Source organism: Taurulus bubalis (assembly GCF_910589615.1).
Source record: "Taurulus bubalis genome assembly, chromosome: 11".
Taxonomy (NCBI): domain Eukaryota; kingdom Metazoa; phylum Chordata; class Actinopteri; order Perciformes; family Cottidae; genus Taurulus; species Taurulus bubalis.
The window spans coordinates 18,347,335-18,365,027 of record NC_136599.1 but is presented as its reverse complement, the minus strand read 5'-3'; the positions used below and the strand labels follow the sequence as shown (position 1 = coordinate 18,365,027).

General features: G+C 39.4%; 1 protein-coding gene across 1 annotated transcript; it reads left to right on the top strand.

The window, feature by feature from the left end:
* Positions 1-1,565: 1,565 nt before the first annotated feature.
* Positions 1,566-16,815, top strand: gpr153 (G protein-coupled receptor 153; the record flags this gene model as incomplete). Its single annotated transcript, XM_079225659.1, has 5 exons — positions 1,566-2,089; positions 5,084-5,513; positions 10,331-10,520; positions 13,676-13,860; positions 15,949-16,815. The coding sequence occupies exons 1-5, from the start codon at positions 1,716-1,718 to the stop codon at positions 16,813-16,815; spliced, it is 2,046 nt and encodes a 681-aa protein (XP_079081785.1). The 5' UTR covers positions 1,566-1,715.
* Between the last annotated feature and the right edge of the window lie 878 nt (positions 16,816-17,693).

Genomic DNA, 17,693 nt, shown 5'->3' with positions numbered 1-17,693 from the left:
TGCATAATAGGGTGTTATTGTATGTTAAGAACACAAAAGAAGAAGAAAAAGATAAATTGACAATAAAACACTGCTGAAGGTCAGATGTAATTTTGGCATATTTTACAGTGGTATGTGTGTTCAGTACCATTATTCCACTACCAACAAATTGTGCCACACTTTTGCTTCGTACACAAGTGAGACTTTTTAAGTGTTACTTGTCGTTCTCCCTTGGTCTAATAATTAAATCCCGTAAGTGTAGGTCCTTTTGATGTAAATAGGTAGTTCCTTCTGAAACTAGCCGAATATTTCATCATGTGGTTGCAGGACGACCTCCTGATTTATTTGGTTCCATGGGTCCTGAGGAGTTGGTAGATGCTGCCTCATAACATCCTGCCGACAGGAGTTTGAGGTGCAATTGGAGGGAAGAGTGAGAGAGGAGGATCAGCTCAGTGGCAGTGAGAGCAGGGTGACGATGACGTGGTTCTTGTCATTTCCAGTGTCCCCTCTTTGGGGTCTTGCCTAAAGCATATCAGTGTTTGGACAAGCCAAAAGACAGGAAATAGATGTGACAACACGCTCCAGCAGTGCCAAGCACTTTTCACTCCACAGTGGGGGAACCAAAGTCATCCTCTGCTGATTATTCTCTAGCTGAAGCTGTGTTATACTGGAAATGGCCCTGAAGACTGACCAAAACTGTAGCAAGCTTTTTTTTCTGCATTTGCTCCTTCGATGACTCCTTGTAACCGGATTAGATACGACTCAGTGGTTGTTATCTACCTGTTTTTAAGCGGTATAGAGGTGGACCTTACAATATAAGTGTTGCCTCAAACATACTTCTGGATACTGAATCAACACCTCTCTGACAGCATCAACAAAATACAACACTCTTATGTGTGCCAATAATTATTTTCTTTACGGATTGATATACAGAGCAGCAGATCTTCACAACTAATAAGATGGAGCTGGGGGATGTTTTGTGTTTTTTCGCTTGATGAATGACGCAGTTAATTAATTATTAAAGTTAGTGTCACCTCATTTGTTTTAATTGACAATTAGATGAGTTAATTGACAAATTATTTCAGCAGTAAGCTTTACAAAATGGTATTCATTTCAAATGGTATTAATTTAAATTTTCTGTTTTTTTGTAACATGCCAGCAGATTAATGTTTCAGTGGCATCACACGCAAAGTGTTCCCATCATGCCTCCTTTCAGTAGAAAATAGAAATTGCATATGCCCGTATCTTTATTCTATTGCCTTATCACTTGCAGAATTAAAACATAAAAATAAAATAAGCTCTGCTGACTGAAACTGTTCTTCATCAAATGCCATGTGTTATCGCATAACTGTTGCAATTAACCCTTTTAGTTCACTGAGATGAGCTATCATGCCTGATGAAGGATTATTTAGAATTGGACTGGCTCATATCATTTTCTTCTGTCTCTGATCACCCTGTGAAATCTTCCCCCCTCTCTGTTCTCAGGCTCGTGAGGGAACTGGCCCGGCTCTTTCATCCTCCCCCTCTAACAATCCGCTGTGTTGCACCTCCACCATGTCCTTTCCCTGCTGTGGCGCTCCCATGGAGAGTGCACGCCCACCCAGATAGGATGCATAGCTTGCCCGACGTCCTGCATCCCCTCCTGCCCGTTACCACCTCCTCCTTCTCCTCTCGTGTACCTGCTCTTGCTAACAGTTCCTTGCGGACCCCTGGGCTCCGCCCTGCCCCACTCCAACATGGTGGATGAGGTGGCCACCATGAAGGATGACGTCATCAACGCCAACACGCTGGCTTGGCTGGTCTGCTCGGGCGTGTCCATCCTGGCCAACACTTGGAGCATCCTTAGCGTCAGTGCCAAGCAGAAAAAGTGGAAGCCTCTGGAGTTCCTCATCTGCACGCTTGCGGGCACACACATCCTCAACATGGCAATCCCCATCACCATATACTGTGTCATAACACTGCGCCGTCAGCACTCCAACTACGAGTGGAACGAGGGTCTCTGCAAGGTGTTTGTCTCCACCTTCTACACCCTCACGCTGGTCACCTGCTTCTCCGTCACCTCGCTCTCTTATCACCGCATGTGGATGGTACGCTGGCCTGTGAACTACAGGTAAGAAGATACTGTCTGTTGCTCAAAAAGTGTTGTTTATGCTCTTTCGTGTCATTTTCAAAGGGTAATTTCACCCAAATGTATGTCTCATAGTATCTAGACAGGTATCATACCACTACTAGAGATAACTTTGCCCTAATTTAGGTTTTGTGGTATCTGCCACTGAGATTTCTGTCTTCACTTCAATAAAATAGAGGTAAATGGAATATTTGTTGTGATCCTCACAGCCTTAAAAATGATATATAAAAAAAACAAAACAGCTCCACAACTTTCCAGGAACAATATCCTGGTTACTCTGGATACTCCTAAAGCCTGTACAATATACCTCCAGCGTATACAGTTTTTATTGGAATTTCCCACTCAAGAAATAGTTGCCATAAAAGCTTATCTACTAATGCCACTGAAGGAAAGTGAGAAAATATGTTTTATTTGTAATTTAAGGGGGCGCCAACCCTAACCAACACAATCCATTGCACACATTAAAACACAGTGTATTCTGCACGTAAGTAATGTTGTACAAAGCTAGAGTCTATGAATATAAGTAACACATATGTTACATTACTTTGCCTTTTTATACATTCAACCATCAAATTTGTATAAATGTTTAAGCAAAAGAATTTCTGAGCAATACATTTTAAACTCTCCTCCAAGACTTTTTACATAAGCATATTATGACATTTCAAGCTGCAAATTTGGGATCACTTGCGTCGATTCTGAGCAGATTGCTCAATTGGGATGGAGACGAAGTTTAGATTAGTGTCACTTGTCAGCCTGTTTACCTCAGTTTTTTGAGAGGGATGCTCTGCATTAGGTGAACCGTCTTTCCTGCCAGTGCCAACGCAGGCAACACCATGTAAAACCCTCTAGACTGAGCGTCTGCCAGATCTAGCTTCCAGCTTCATTTGGCTTCTCACAACAAGTGATATTACTAAGTAATACTGATTAATAAAGAACAGGTTAACATCACATTAACAGTCTGCAGTAAAACCATTTTGCACTCGTTAGATTTCCAAGACATCTGTGGTTCACACGTAATCAGATGTTCTGAACAACATTGCTGCTTCCTTTTTGTCTGTGTTGCACATGAATGCATTTGTAGGAAAAATACTGTAGAAAATTCAGGTTTGCACAATACAAACGAGCTACGATATGATTTATTGAAATGGTGCAGAAACTAATGCTGTGGTACATGTGGTGAAGATCAGTATTCTGTTACTCTGCTCTTCCTCCCCTGATTAAAAAAATGAGTGATTTGACTTCCTGTGGCATCAGATGCTCTGATAGGCCTGCAGATGCACAGCCTATCCGCCTAGTCAGCTTTGCCAATTTTGCAGATAAGCAGATGTTCAAAAATGATATGCAAACTTCCTTTTAAATCTTTGGTCAATCTTACTATCTATATTTCTTGTGCAGCTGTCATTATTGGCTGATGCCCACACAGATATCCGGCTTTACTCAAATGCTTTTTTTGATCTCCCTCATCTGTTCTCTCACTCATCCGACTATATTTTCTCTCGTCTCCTGTTTGGAAGCATTGCGATTCCTCTCAGCAGCTCCTCTTCATGTTTTCAAGTCACTTTTAACAATGATATGGTGGAGTGAGGCTCAAGCGATGCGCCGTGTAATTGCTGTTCATCTTTCATTTAAACCGCTTCACGTTTGCCCTGCTGAGGTAGCATGGCTGCCTTGTCTCTGACATTAACACACACCGAAGGACTGAATTATGAATTCCAACCTTGTACTTGGGCAGCTGTTCTCATCATCCTGCGCTCACTGTCTCTTAGGAGCTTTCCCCCCTCGCAATGCTATCTCTCTGGTAATAGATTCAAGCAGCTTGGTGACGTAACTTTCCCATCATATGCACCCCAGGCACATTCAGGAAAGGCTAGCATAATTACTCACAGTGACAACAAGACCTACTTGTCTTTGCACAAATCCATCGTGCAAAGATGGAGGCTACTGCTGCCCTCTCTGAGCCATTTCTGTTGTGTCTGAGTTCATGTAAGCTAATGCATTAGTAGTTGCACATATATTTTATATGTTTATTTCACTTATTTTTTTATGTGAGGACATGCCTTCTATAGTGTTCCTCCAGAGGAATAATAGGATATGTACTTTCTTGCCAAAACTGCTCCTGCAAAACTCACACCTAACAGATAATTTACTGTATTTCTTCCCGAAATAATACATTTATATAAACTGCACAAACTGTCCCTACTTATTATAGCTATTTTTAAAGGAGGCCAATTTATAAATGCGGGAATGAGGTGACAAAAGCCATAACATAGACTGTATCTACGTATTCTACAAGCTAAAACAGGGGCTGCATCTACGTGTGAGTTGTGGCTGATTCCTTGAAGGTGCAAAAGGATAGCACAATCTTTTTTGTCAATGAGAACACAAGTAACTGCCTGTCATATTGTTAGATGTGTGTATGTTGTTACCAGAGGACAAACACATTCAGCAAATTGCTCAACTGTAACAATTACTTGGAGGGGAGAGGAAGTGGAAATCCCTTCGTCCTGAAATAGACCTCGATGACAAAATAGACCGAGGGACGTGAAAAGCAATCTTTAGCCATCATCAAAGCATTGATTTCCCTCCATTCAACTCCAGTTTATCTGAGTGATGTATGTGTGGGATAGCACTTTTTCAGCTTTTATGTCCCAGGTGCAGATCTGCTACACTTATGGTGTAGTTTTGCTCATGTATGGCTCTTTCCACTGAATTTCTCAGTCAGACATAATTCTTTGCCATTAGTTTTTTCCTATATAAAATACCCTTTTTTGGTCCAGGCGCCTACACTATTTCCTACAGAAGTGATATCACGTTTCAGATCCAACATGTATCTAAGTCAAGGTCCACTACTTACTACTTTAAAACTCTTATGAGCTACAGGACATTAACAGCAGATAAAAAAAACAAAGCCCATTTCTCTTAAAGGCCTGACAGCAGTTTGACTTAGTTTATGCTAAAATCTTATTCTGCTTCCAGGTTGAGTAACACCAAGAAGCAGGCAGTGCACACAGTGATGGGCATCTGGATGGTCTCCTTCATCCTGTCCACGCTTCCAGCTGTGGGATGGCACGACACTGATGACCGCTTCTACACCTCTGACTGCCGATTCATTGTGACGGAGATCGGTCTGGGCTTCGGCGTGTGCTTTCTGCTGCTGATAGGCGGCAGTGTGGCCATGGGTGTGATCTGCATCGGCATCGCTCTCTTCCAGACCTTCTCCATCCAGGCGGGCCACAAGGCTGACAAGAACAAGTTCAACGTCCCTACCATAGTGGTGGAGGACGCTCAGGGGAAGCGCAGATCATCCATTGATGGATCGGAGCCTCTCAAGACATCACTGCAGATCACCTACCTGATCAGTGGAATCGTCTTTATCTACGACTTCCTGACTGGCTTCCCCATACTGGTGAGTATACCGCCTAAACATATGCAGGTAATGATGGAGCCCGCCCGGAGAACCAACCAGTTTGAGGGTGCATCAAACATTCCAAATGAAGGCTTTTCTATATTACCATAGACTCTGTTAAACATGCAAATTTAAAATTATTAAAAGAAGTTGTAATTAAAAATTATTATTGAAAACTATTGTTCCAGTTTTGCTGTTGTTTAAACAATAACACAATTATAGCCTAAACAAGCATTTAAAAACATGTCTTGGCCACTTTTCAGTGTAGCTTTAAACCTAACAAAAATATTTGGACACATACACACAGCTTGTTTTATGACTTACAGTAGGAACTTGTAATTACAGTATTTTCTTTAGTTTTTCAGATGGTGTGTGTGTAGAAAGAAACACACTAACATATAGTGAGATCTGGCTGATGGCAGGGTTTGGCTGTTTGCTTTGGGGGACGGAGGTTAATGATTTAACACTGGAGAGAGAGAGGGAGATGGTGGTGGTGGTGAAAACTAAACATTAAGGCGAAAATAATGGTTTGAGGTTGGAGTTTACCACGTGAACCCCTGTAACCATAGCATACTGTTTTAATATTTACAATTATTATAGTTTCTGCTCATCCGCGGTAGCAAGTAGTCAGGCTTTGTGTGTTGTGTCTTTATAGACCGTGTATACTATTGGATGAAGTAAGGGGTGTTGATTTAATTCTGTCTATACTTACAGCTATAGTAATAACAATGATTATAATAAAATAAGAATATGTTGGCCAACACAATAGAAACATGTTGATGGTTCATCCCTTCCTGTTGCATCATGTGTGTAGCTGTCCCAGGTACAGGTCACTGGAGAAATCTTCTCTCTGTTGTCTTTTCTGGAACTCCAGGCTTTGAAAACAGAGTGTAACTACAGTAATATAGAGATAATCCACAAATACATTGATATCATCATTGCGTCAATATTGTTGGTTGACCGATATTTACACAACGATTAAGTTCATAAAAGGACATAACTTTACTGTAGTGCAGTCTTTAAAACCAGTAAAAGACAACACGTTATACTATCCAAAATCTAAGACGATATTTTGTTTCATATCACAACATTTGTATGAAATCGATTTATCAGAATCAGTATCAGATTGCATATAGTTTACCTTCACTCTAATTTCTAGTAAAAGTGATCCTTCAAGTGCATTATCAGTGGGTGAAGAAGGATATCATTGGTTATCTATGCAGACTTGAGAGCCTGTGGAAGGCTCGAGGCGTATTGCTTATGATGCAGCCAAACCAGCCATCCTGCCTTCTTAAAAGCAAGCCATCATGCTAGAGCCATGTTTTTTTTTGTATGGAAGATCAACTTTGACAGTTTTAGTTTTTATTCAAGCAAGTACCCTCTTCTTATGTAATGATTACAGTCTACGTTCTTTGGATGCAAGTGGATTTTTTAATGGTTGAGATTTTCTTATATTAGATTTGACTTGTTTATGTTATTACTTCTAAATGGGAGAACATCATGCGCGTCAAAGCATCAGTTTAGATATAATGGATTTCCTCAGTTCTGTTATCAGTTGTACAAGCCATCTTTTCATAGTCCATTTTAAACCCTTTTTACATTTGGAAAACCTGTTTTAATTGAGTGTTGTACACTTTAGGCAAGCCAAACAGAAACTTCAGCACAAAGCACAGCTATCTGCAGAAGCCTTTAATGCTGAAATCTGAAGCACACAGTACTTTGCCATGAATCACAGGAGAAGCATGCTTTAGCGTTCTTAATTGCACGGTTGTTTGTTTGCTTCAGTTCCAGCAATGACTGAGCTGAAACACTTCACAAGGAACCACCAAGGCATATGGCCATCTGAGATAATAAACAAGAGCATGCTATCGATCATCACCTTAAAAAAAGACATCACTCGTTCCAACATTCTGGTTTGCATAAAATTGTCCGTTGGCCTACAACAAGGAGCATGTAGGTTTCTAGCTGGGATTTTACGGAGAATGTAGCACGTCAGCGTTTGCACCAAAAAGGAATGTGAATAAATATATAGAGACTGAATGAACTCTATTATTAAATTATTTCTGGTAAGAGCAATTGCTCAGTACTGATGAGCTCACAGGTCTCTAGGCATCACAGCTGTTGTTTGTTCAAAAAGAATCAAAACACTCGGAAATGCTTTTTACGAATTAGTCAATTTCAGTGATTGATAACAATACTGGAAATGCCCCCATTTCTTTGTGTAATGGCTCTGTCGATATTGTGTGCTGCTTAACTAGTTTGTGTATCATGTTTTTACTTCAGGTTTAATAATATCACGCCTGTGCTGAGTACAGATTCAGAGGGGAAACCACATTATTGTTGCTTCATAAGCTGGAAGCGGATTTGAAAAGACAGTGATGTATCACTTCCACTACAACATCCTATTATGTGTCTCTGTGTGTGTGCATAACAGAGACGGCTGAATAGTACTGATGAAAGATCCTATTTCCAGTGCAGTAAGAGAAACAACAGAAGTTCAGCTAGCTGTCTTTATGGCCTGATGTAATGAGCTATTTAAATGCATGGAAAGCTGTAACACACGTACAAATGTATCGCGTCGCACAGAGAAATACTGATGAATAGATACGAGGAACAGAACAGAATCACCACTTTTTGTGTGCTAAAAAGCAAAAGTATAATTATTTATATGAGCATATACTCAGAAGCTGGTGTCTGAGATGATATACCACTTATACTCCCAACATTTTTATAAGAAAGTGAAAGCCCTTCTGAGATTATCTCTTAAATATATGTATGCTGGCCAATGTTTTTTTAATCTATGAAATTATACTTATGCAAGAGCAATACTCGTTATATAACTCTTGGTAACCGTAGTTGTTACGTAATTACCCGTTGAAATAGTCTTGTTGTCAAGTTCATACATGTCACTTTGTTAAATGTCCTCTTATCCATTTATGAGCTGTAAGAAATTATATTTAGAGGTTCAAATACACAAAGCTACTGATAAAACTCCACCAGTTATAAGCTCCCAAAGGAAAACAAATAAGTACCCGTCAGTGTAAATTACATTAGCTGTAACAACATCATAACCTAGATTTTCCAGACTCATAAGTAAGGCGTTACGACAATTTCTGATGCCAGAATGAGTGTTGTGTTATTACTTTTTTGCTTTCTGTCTGAAAGTAAGTTGAAAATCAGCAGGTGATGTGTTCTAATAGAAATAAAACCTGTATTTGCCTCCAGCATCTCTTCTCTCCACAGTCTGTGGTCTGTTTTTAGATTGGTTTAGCAACTCAAACGTACTCAAACAAGAGCCATATCAATTTGAGACTTCACAACTACATTAAGTCATGTCGTGAAGATATGGCCGGTGCTCAAGTTCAACATATGATCATAGGAGGTGACATCCGAGATAATGAGTTTGACTAAATCAATCTGATCAGTGTGTCTTGCATTAGATACGAGGGTTAGACTCTTAACTTCACAACTGTAACGATCGGATAATGCACTCAGTTGCTCCGCTGTGGTAGATAACTAATGTTAGTTCTCATGCTTGTTGTAAAAAGAGGTCGTGCCCTGACCAAGGTCAACACTGTCACCTTTCCATACAAAAGGAGCCGGTCAGTGCCTGAATGCAGAGATGAAATGAATGAATATTAGATGCAACTTCTTGCAATCAAACATCCAACTAGTGATCTGAATGCATCTGATCCCGTTTCTGATAAATGTTAGAAAACACAAACAAACATCAGAGTTTATTGTTGTTGTATATTTAACATTAACCCATTAATACGTCAATAATGCCATTCGACAGAAAAACATCTGCCGACTGTTTTGAGAATCGATTGTCTTTCCTGTATTCTCGCTTATCAAATGTGAGGATTTTCTGCTTTTGAGGAATTTCTGCTTTTATATGATTGTAAGTTAAGATCATTTGTAGTGATGTTTTTACATTAATTCATAACATTTTGTTGACTAAATGATTTGATTGAAAAATTATAAATTGATAAAGAAAATAGTCATTCGTTGCAGCACTAGTTCAAGTGATGAGGGCGACAAATGACAGGCATTTTTTCTTCTTCTTGTGTCTACTGTATATCACAACAGTATGTACGCTGCTTGTTTGATTGGTTATTATTACCAGAGCTATTGCCTGTACGCATTTACTGTATTAATGTATAGTACTGGATCTGAAGGATCATACTTGTATTTTGTTCTCACAATGGACACTCGGCAACCTTGTGTCGAGTGTCTGCTGAGACTAGCTTGAATATTATAAAACGGAGGGTATCAAGTATCTCTTCATGGTTTTAACGCCGATCCTTCTTACGGCAGGTCTTTCACTGGTCGAATACAATAAAGGGCATGTTCTGACGTCTGGATCAGGGTGAATCTGAACTGAAAAATGTTTACGACAATTTGTGGAAGTGTCTTTATTCTAAACGTGACTTGATGCCCTTAATACAGCAGCAGAAATCGGTAGTGTTAAGCCCTTTACTTTGCTCTGATGCTGTTTGGTGTCTGAACTACTGAGGATACTGTTTCAAACAGCAAGTAAGAGCTGTTACATTTACCTGTCAATGTTGAGACCAGGCACATGGTAGTACCCATTCAATGAAGTGGAGTTGAACTAAGTGTTCTGGAACCTCAATACAACCAATTTATAAAGCAGTACTTAGTCAATGTATCTACCGATTAAATAAATACTAGCCTTGTCCACTCGATCCATGTTATTATCAGTGCTCTGAATATTGCTGAATTGATTTAATTGAGACTATGATATTTAACATTCCAGTCCTCACCATTCAGTATAACCCTTTGCTTACCCTGCCCAGGTGGTGAGCTTCGCCAGTCTGAAGTTTGACCGTTCCTACAACTGGATGGTGTTGTGTGTGCTGTGGTGCTCCATTGCCCAGTCCATCCTATTGCCCATGTTCCTCTGGGCTTGTGACCGCTATCGGGCTGACATCCGCATGGTGTGGGAGAAGTGCGTCGCCATCATGTCCAACGACGACGTGGATGAGGGTAAGACACTGTCGGAAATCTTCCTCCTGTCCTCTGCCTCTTTTTTCCCTCCTCTTCACCTGATGATGTGAATAAGGATGATGATACTAAGACAGCTGCGTGGACTAGTAAAAGCTCGAAAGAGTAGAGTTCGTCCAGTTAAAGCAAAGACTGCATTCTCAAAAGTGGTTAAAAACTGCAGTGTTTCAAAACTATATATCATATGACATGAAATTGCAGATAATTTGCTTGAGTTTTCAAAATCCAAGTTGGAGTTAAAAATGATTCATGAGTTTCTGAATTCAGAGTTTGGACACAGAGTTGTTTGTGTTGAGAAGTGTTCTGGACTGTCTTTGGCCAGAGGAATTGCAGAGCCCAATGTGATTTATCAACCTGAATGGTTTTGTCTCTCAGCCTAGGGAATTGTTGAACTGGGGAAATTGAGGGCAGCAAAATTGTAGGAAAGGAACGGAGGTTAGCATTACGATGAGAACTCTTTAGTTTAGAGCCTAATGTTTGATAGACACGTCCACCTCTTGTCCTTGAGGTCCAGTATGGGGTCACCTTTGTCATTAACAGTCACAGTTGCATTAATGTGATAGCAACTGAGACATGCCGCAATTCAAAATAAAATGTTTTAGTTTAATTATGACAGAGAATCCAGCGGTCGTGATAATAATCATGAAAAAGTTACCTCATAGCATCTATCCAAACCAGTTAACATCAAAGATTTATGACGAGAAAAAACAAACTTTTCAGAATGTTGCAGAGAAAAGGTGCACTACCGTATATTATTTGTCCTCAGTGTGTGAAGATAACTGATGCTGTCAAATCACAGATGTGACTTTAATCATAACATAATCTATGTCTTACATTTCTGTGGCCAATTACAACTCGGCACATACACAGCTATAGCTGTAGTTTAGACAGAGTTGTTCTTTAGACAGCCGAGATGGGTTGAGGGAGTTTATGAATGTTTTGACACTTATTTTCCCGTCACAGCCACCTTTTGAGTTTATAGTCAGTAGGTCAGTATTTTGTTCCCAAATGATAGATTTTTCAATAAAGATAATACATTCCTGGTTTTACCTGATGATGCAGGTTTAAATTGCTCCTTGACTCTGGAGCGGCCATGATTACCAAAGCTTAAAATCCTCACCCTCTGTGATGGCTCTGCTTGGTGTTCTAAGTATTAAATTATGCAATTATAGTCTGTTACTGCCATCTATTTCCAGTCTGATCAATCCAGTTCAACCAGATTATAGAAACAGGAATGTGACACATTACTTATTGTGAAAATATTTAACAGTCTGTTGGTCTCATTGACCTTTAATCTGAACTGGTTTTAAGTTGTGATACAGGATGAGCCCAATATATTTTATACCTAGAAATTGCTGCAAAGCTCTAAATATTGGATATGATCATTCTAAAAATGTCAAATGTATTTTTTTGAAGTGGTTGATTGGGTGTATTTAACCCTTTTTGGGAGACATATGGACACAATCACAAAAATAACAATGTCTATTTAGAGGTACATTTCTTACCATTTAGTTCAATTATTACATGTTGTACAATAGCAATCATGAGTTAGGCTGTCTGTACATGTTTCTTAAATCAACAATTATACATATTTTGCTTTATTTTGTTCTTTTGAAAGGTCATTTATACTAACTGTATATGTTGTTGTAGTTTGAGTTTTGAAATCAATGGTCAAATAGTATCATGTGACCTATCATGTGACCTTTGTTGTCAGGAGATGAAACTGAAGTAACAAGTGTCTGTTTAACCTAACCTTCTGCACTAAAATATTTGTGTTATGTTTTTGTTCATGGTGTGTACTTTTTAGAATGCTTTACTTTACCATGCTATGAGATTAGTGTCATTACAAAAAAAGAAAAGAAATATTGCTGGGAAAGGACATATTTACCCTGCAGCACTTTTTTCTTTTTCACTCTAGTGTGTTTAATCTTCCTCTAAAATGCCACCGCATGAGCGGACCATCAAATAAATGGTTCATTTGTTCGGAACCAGAGTGAGCTGAAAAACACTTTCATCTCATTATTATGATGGTCATATTTCCCTCAAGTCACAGAGGGTTAGCCCCAAGTATTTTTCTTGAAACATAACTTTTTTTGTTTTTAATATTTTATTTGTTTTAATTCATTTTTCTTTGTGTGTTTGTATATTGACTTTAAGAGAAAACTAGTATATATTTTAAGGCAGAAGTCTGAATTAAACTGCAATTAGTAGATATATGAATAATAGATCAAAAGAGAACGACAGTAGTCTAAAAATGCTAGGAATCAAAGACACTTCAACAAAATCTGGTCCCAGAATTAGGTCACATGATAATCATAGAAAGGCATGCACCCATGACCAGATCTCCACAATTTATACAAAATGTATGAAGCATCTATCTTTTTTTTCTATTGGCACTGTTTAAACTCAACCCAATCTGAACTCCATCTCTCCTGTTTCTAACCCTCCAAACCTGTTGATCCTCTCCCTCTCCACATCCTCCCTGATAACTGCTCGTTGTCCAGCAGGAGCCATTAAACAACACAGGGCAGGCCATACTCTGTGTGATAATTAACACTGCCAGTTCTCTGCTTTTTTTTCCAGAGGGCTTGCCATGTATAACTCATCACAGTTGTATGTATAAGGATTGTTTTCCCATTTTCCCGAAGCTACTGACATGCATGCCAAGCTGCCTGTGCAAATAGCTACTTTCATCTTTCATCTTTTTGGCCAACATTTTCCTTAAGATCAGCATTTTACACTCATCTCCAATTGATCTTTAATGAACATGAATGCAGTAATTGGGAAAATAAACTTTCTTTATATACTCGGAACACTTTGTGTAGGTGTAAGCCTTGTAGCTTCGAAGATTGGTAATGCAGCTATTTGGCATGGTTTCTGAATTAGCACCCATCTAGGGCTTTTTAAAATCCCCTTACTATACATTTATATTTAATTATTTTTCATTTTTGTAGCAACCTTTTTTTAAATCTAAACTTCATATTCAAGCGCAATCCTGTAGGCTAATTCAACAAAACTGAGAACAATTGAATTTGTCTCTCTTATCTATTCGTCTGTCTTTCTGTCTGTCTGTCTTTCTTGTGTATTGAGATCGTTGCTCTCTAATCCTGACGTTCGTGCTTTTCTGCACTTTGCAGAAAACAGCCAAGATGGAGGAATTCATGCCGACTTAATATATGACAGACCATATGACTATAGCTCGGCGCCTGAAATCGTGACGGTAGACCGTAATGCCAAGTATGAGTTCTCAACCTTAGAAAGGGGGGTTCTGCAAGGGTATCCATTGAGGGAACATCAGGAAGATAAAATGCAGTATTTGCAGGTATATTTTTTTTATTAATTTTCCTCATTTCTTTTACTTGATCAATTGACTTATTTAAAATGACACTGTGCATGGTGAAGTGGCCTTATGGGCCTTTACATGATCTTGTTAGAATTTTCTGGAATCATCAGACATTTTGTGATGCTATCTCTACCAGATATGCCACAGATTTCTTTGTTTATTTTACGTGAATCAAAAATACACTTTGACTAATGTTTGGTAAATATGACCATCGACAGTCCCATCAACATGTTAGATGTGCTTCATTTATCAACTATAGTGTGTCCTAGCCAAGGGCCTACAAGCAATTGACTCCATTTGTATTTTGTGAGAGGGTAAGAGCTTAACTTAACTGACTTACCTTCTACATTTCAGAAGTCCCTCAAGGTTTCATGAAAGCACTAAAAACATTTGCGCATGTTCTACCCAAAAGCATTGTGTCCATTGGATCGGACATCCATCCCAGTCAGATGCAGAACTGTGAAATGCTCCTTTTCAGCCTGCATTTATGCCAAAACGTTCTTTCCCAACATGCAGCCTTCTAGGTCAATTCAACAAAACCTTGTTTTCTGCGTTGGTTCCAATACTGACTTCACGCTGAAAGTTCCAAGTTTTGGCCCACAATCCAACATTGGATACATTTTCATGAAATTTATTGAGTAGAGCAGTGATGATGATGAACATCTTGCTCGACTTGGCCTGGAAGGCTGTGGTGATGATATTTAACTTTAGAATCAACTGAGGCAACCCACACAATATTAACTTTTAACAAAGCATCTTCATACTGTGTCATCTTTGTCAGAAAACAACTGAACGAGGGCTTCAGTTTTCTCTGTACAGCCTGCAGCTGAAGCAGTCTATATTTACTTGACAAATTTGCTCATTGAAATATATATATATATATATATATATATATATATATATATATATATATATATATATATATATATATATATATATATATTTAAAAATTGACCCTAGATGTCCAACAATAAAATGGACATTTTAAAGACCAATGATTTAAATTGGATTCAATTTGACTTTTAACAAAGCCTGGAAACAGAGATGTATACAGTAGTAGTATCATTTCATCAGACCAAATCATTACTTCATCCATTGTTTTTGTGTCCGATACACCTCGTCATTAGATTTAGAAGATTATTGCTCTATACATGTGATGGTAAATCAAATACGGTGCTTTTTTAAATTTCAGTTAAAGGACAACTTGCTAAACTGTGCTTTTTTTTTGCTGCAAGAAGGGTTAAGGCCCAATTAGACCATGAACAAACAAAGCCCTTTCAATCCTTAATTAATTAAATGAATAGAACATCCATTTAAGAATTTCACATGGTTTGATTGCAGAATAAAGCCTCTTTGGCTTTATTAGCTTGTTGTGCAAGTCCCTGTCTTTCTTCATTATGCATCTTAATTCATTTGTATGCTTGTGCTGCCCTCTGCTGTTCAGCCCTCCCACCTTACATACTCGATGCTACTGTATCGTCTGCTGTCTCATTTCTCTGTATTTACTAAAACCCACCACAGGGGGGCAGGCTGATATCAATCTTGTGGCTCTTGACGTCACCTTGACAAATCCTCTCTCTCTTGCATAGTTGTCAGAGCAGAATGGAATGTGAGTATAACATGTAGGGAACAATCATCTTCTTCAGTTTTCATCTCAAATAATGGAGGTGAATACTAGTTCAGTGATAACCATGTTGATGTTAAAATGTTAATACATGTCTGAGGGATTCATAAAAAGAAAAAAACAAGTTAAAGTGGCACTTATCATCTTGGGCACACAACTTATTGTGCTGCACTACAGCTGAATCAAGGTACCAAAATAGAATGGATTTTGATACTAACCTGAAAAAGATCCCTGAGCTCAATGTCATCAACCTAAATATTTACACAAAGCAGTTAATTGGGACTATTACAGATCAGTGTTATTACTAAATACTATATATATATATATATTGTAATGTTAACAATGAGCACTTCCACAGTGCTTAATGGTTTTGTTTTGCTGTACGTGAATGAATGGCTTCGTTACTTATACACTGAAGGGTTTGATCTGTGTGTTGCGTTCAGGTGCCCCCTATAAGAAGATTCTCCCACGACGAAACCGACATGTGGACCAGCGACCGGATCCCCTCATACCTTCATCGATGGGGCTCCACCGAGGACATGATAGTGACTGCCCACTACAGCTCCACCTTACCGCGCCGCGAGAGGCGCAGGAGCAGCCTGGTCTCCTACCACGAGGAGAGCCACCATCACCATCACCCCCATCGCAAGCGGCGGCGCTCTGAGGAAAATATGCACACCCTCAAGCACCTGCCACTCGTGGTTTGTGGCGGGGAGCACTACGAGGACGAACTGCTGTGTTTTAGCCGCGATGAGGTGATCAACTTTATAGATGAGACGCCGCTGCCGAGCCCGAGGAAGAGCCCGAGGAAGAGCCCTAGGAAGAGCCCGCGCCGCACATCCACTATCTCCCTTATCCCAAATGTGTATGATCAGCACACAGTCATCCTGCCACACTTCCCGCTCACAGACTTTGAGCGTGAGCCTCAAGCGCTCAGGCGGCTCTCAGAACACAAAAGGAGCAGCAGTCGGGGCAACACGCCCGAGGCTTCCCCCAAACCAGACAGGCCTGCTGGAAAGAAGAGCCCCGGGGCTTGTGGCTCTGGTAAAGGCTGCCGGGAGCGCGTGCCAGACGGGAAGCTGCAGTGTGAAGTGGGCTCACCTGGGCGCGACCAGCAGACTCCAGGGCGCTCTGCCTCTAGGCCCAGGACAGGCGGTGGAGCCAGGGCTGAGGCTGCCGCTGACTGGGGTTATCAGAAGCACCTGAGCAGGGGTGAGAGTAAAGTTAGCGCAAACAGTTTTGTAAGCACACCCTCGGCGTCGTCCAAGGGATACATCACCTTCCACTCTGATTCTGTCGGCTCCACCTAAAAGCAAAGGTTACTCTTGTTAATATCAACATTATTACTGAAGTAATGAAAACCACCGGGACATTGGTGGTTATTGGAAAGTGACATACTGGATTATTTGTCCTTTTTACTTGTGCCACTATTCTGCTTTACTATATATGCCACCAATAAACATTTGTTATGCTAAATGGACTTGGGAGCTTTGGACATATTTTCTGAATGGGCCTAATGTTTACTTCATATATGTAGGTTTATGATAAGGTCAGCTTTCACATCACAAAATATCACAGAATGACATTTTTTATTTCCAGCACTACCACAAATATACTTTTTTTGTGAACATTGCCACTCCTTGTTTTTGCTGTTCAATGTTGTTTCTTATGAACTGCTTAAAGAATTGGAGGAGGTAGTTGTTAGGGTGGTATTTTTCTCTTTCCTTGTTTTTTTTGCACTTAAGAACTTGAACTCATTGTATTTTATTTTTGCCTTAGTGGCTGTGTGTTTTGTTGTATGGATACATTGGCTTTCAAACTAAACTTTTCTGAATACTGCTCTATGTACCTTGATATTGACTTAAGGACATGCCTCAGTATATATGTTATTTTTTTATCATGTTGCACAACTTTATTATTATTCACAACATATTAAAGTCTTTTTTTTCAAGCACCCTTTGTGGAAGTAAACTGAGAGTGGTAATCCCAAACACTTTATTGCCTAAAATAGTTTTACAGTTACGGTGTGATATTGAGATATAACGTGAAAACCCTTAAATTCCTAAGGAAAATGTGAAGTCAGTTTTTTTTAAAGAAGATTGATGGGACATGTACATATGAAGGACATTGGATTTATGGTTTTGGTGTTCTTTTTTGTTTAATGAGACCGTTGCTTAGAACATTTCCT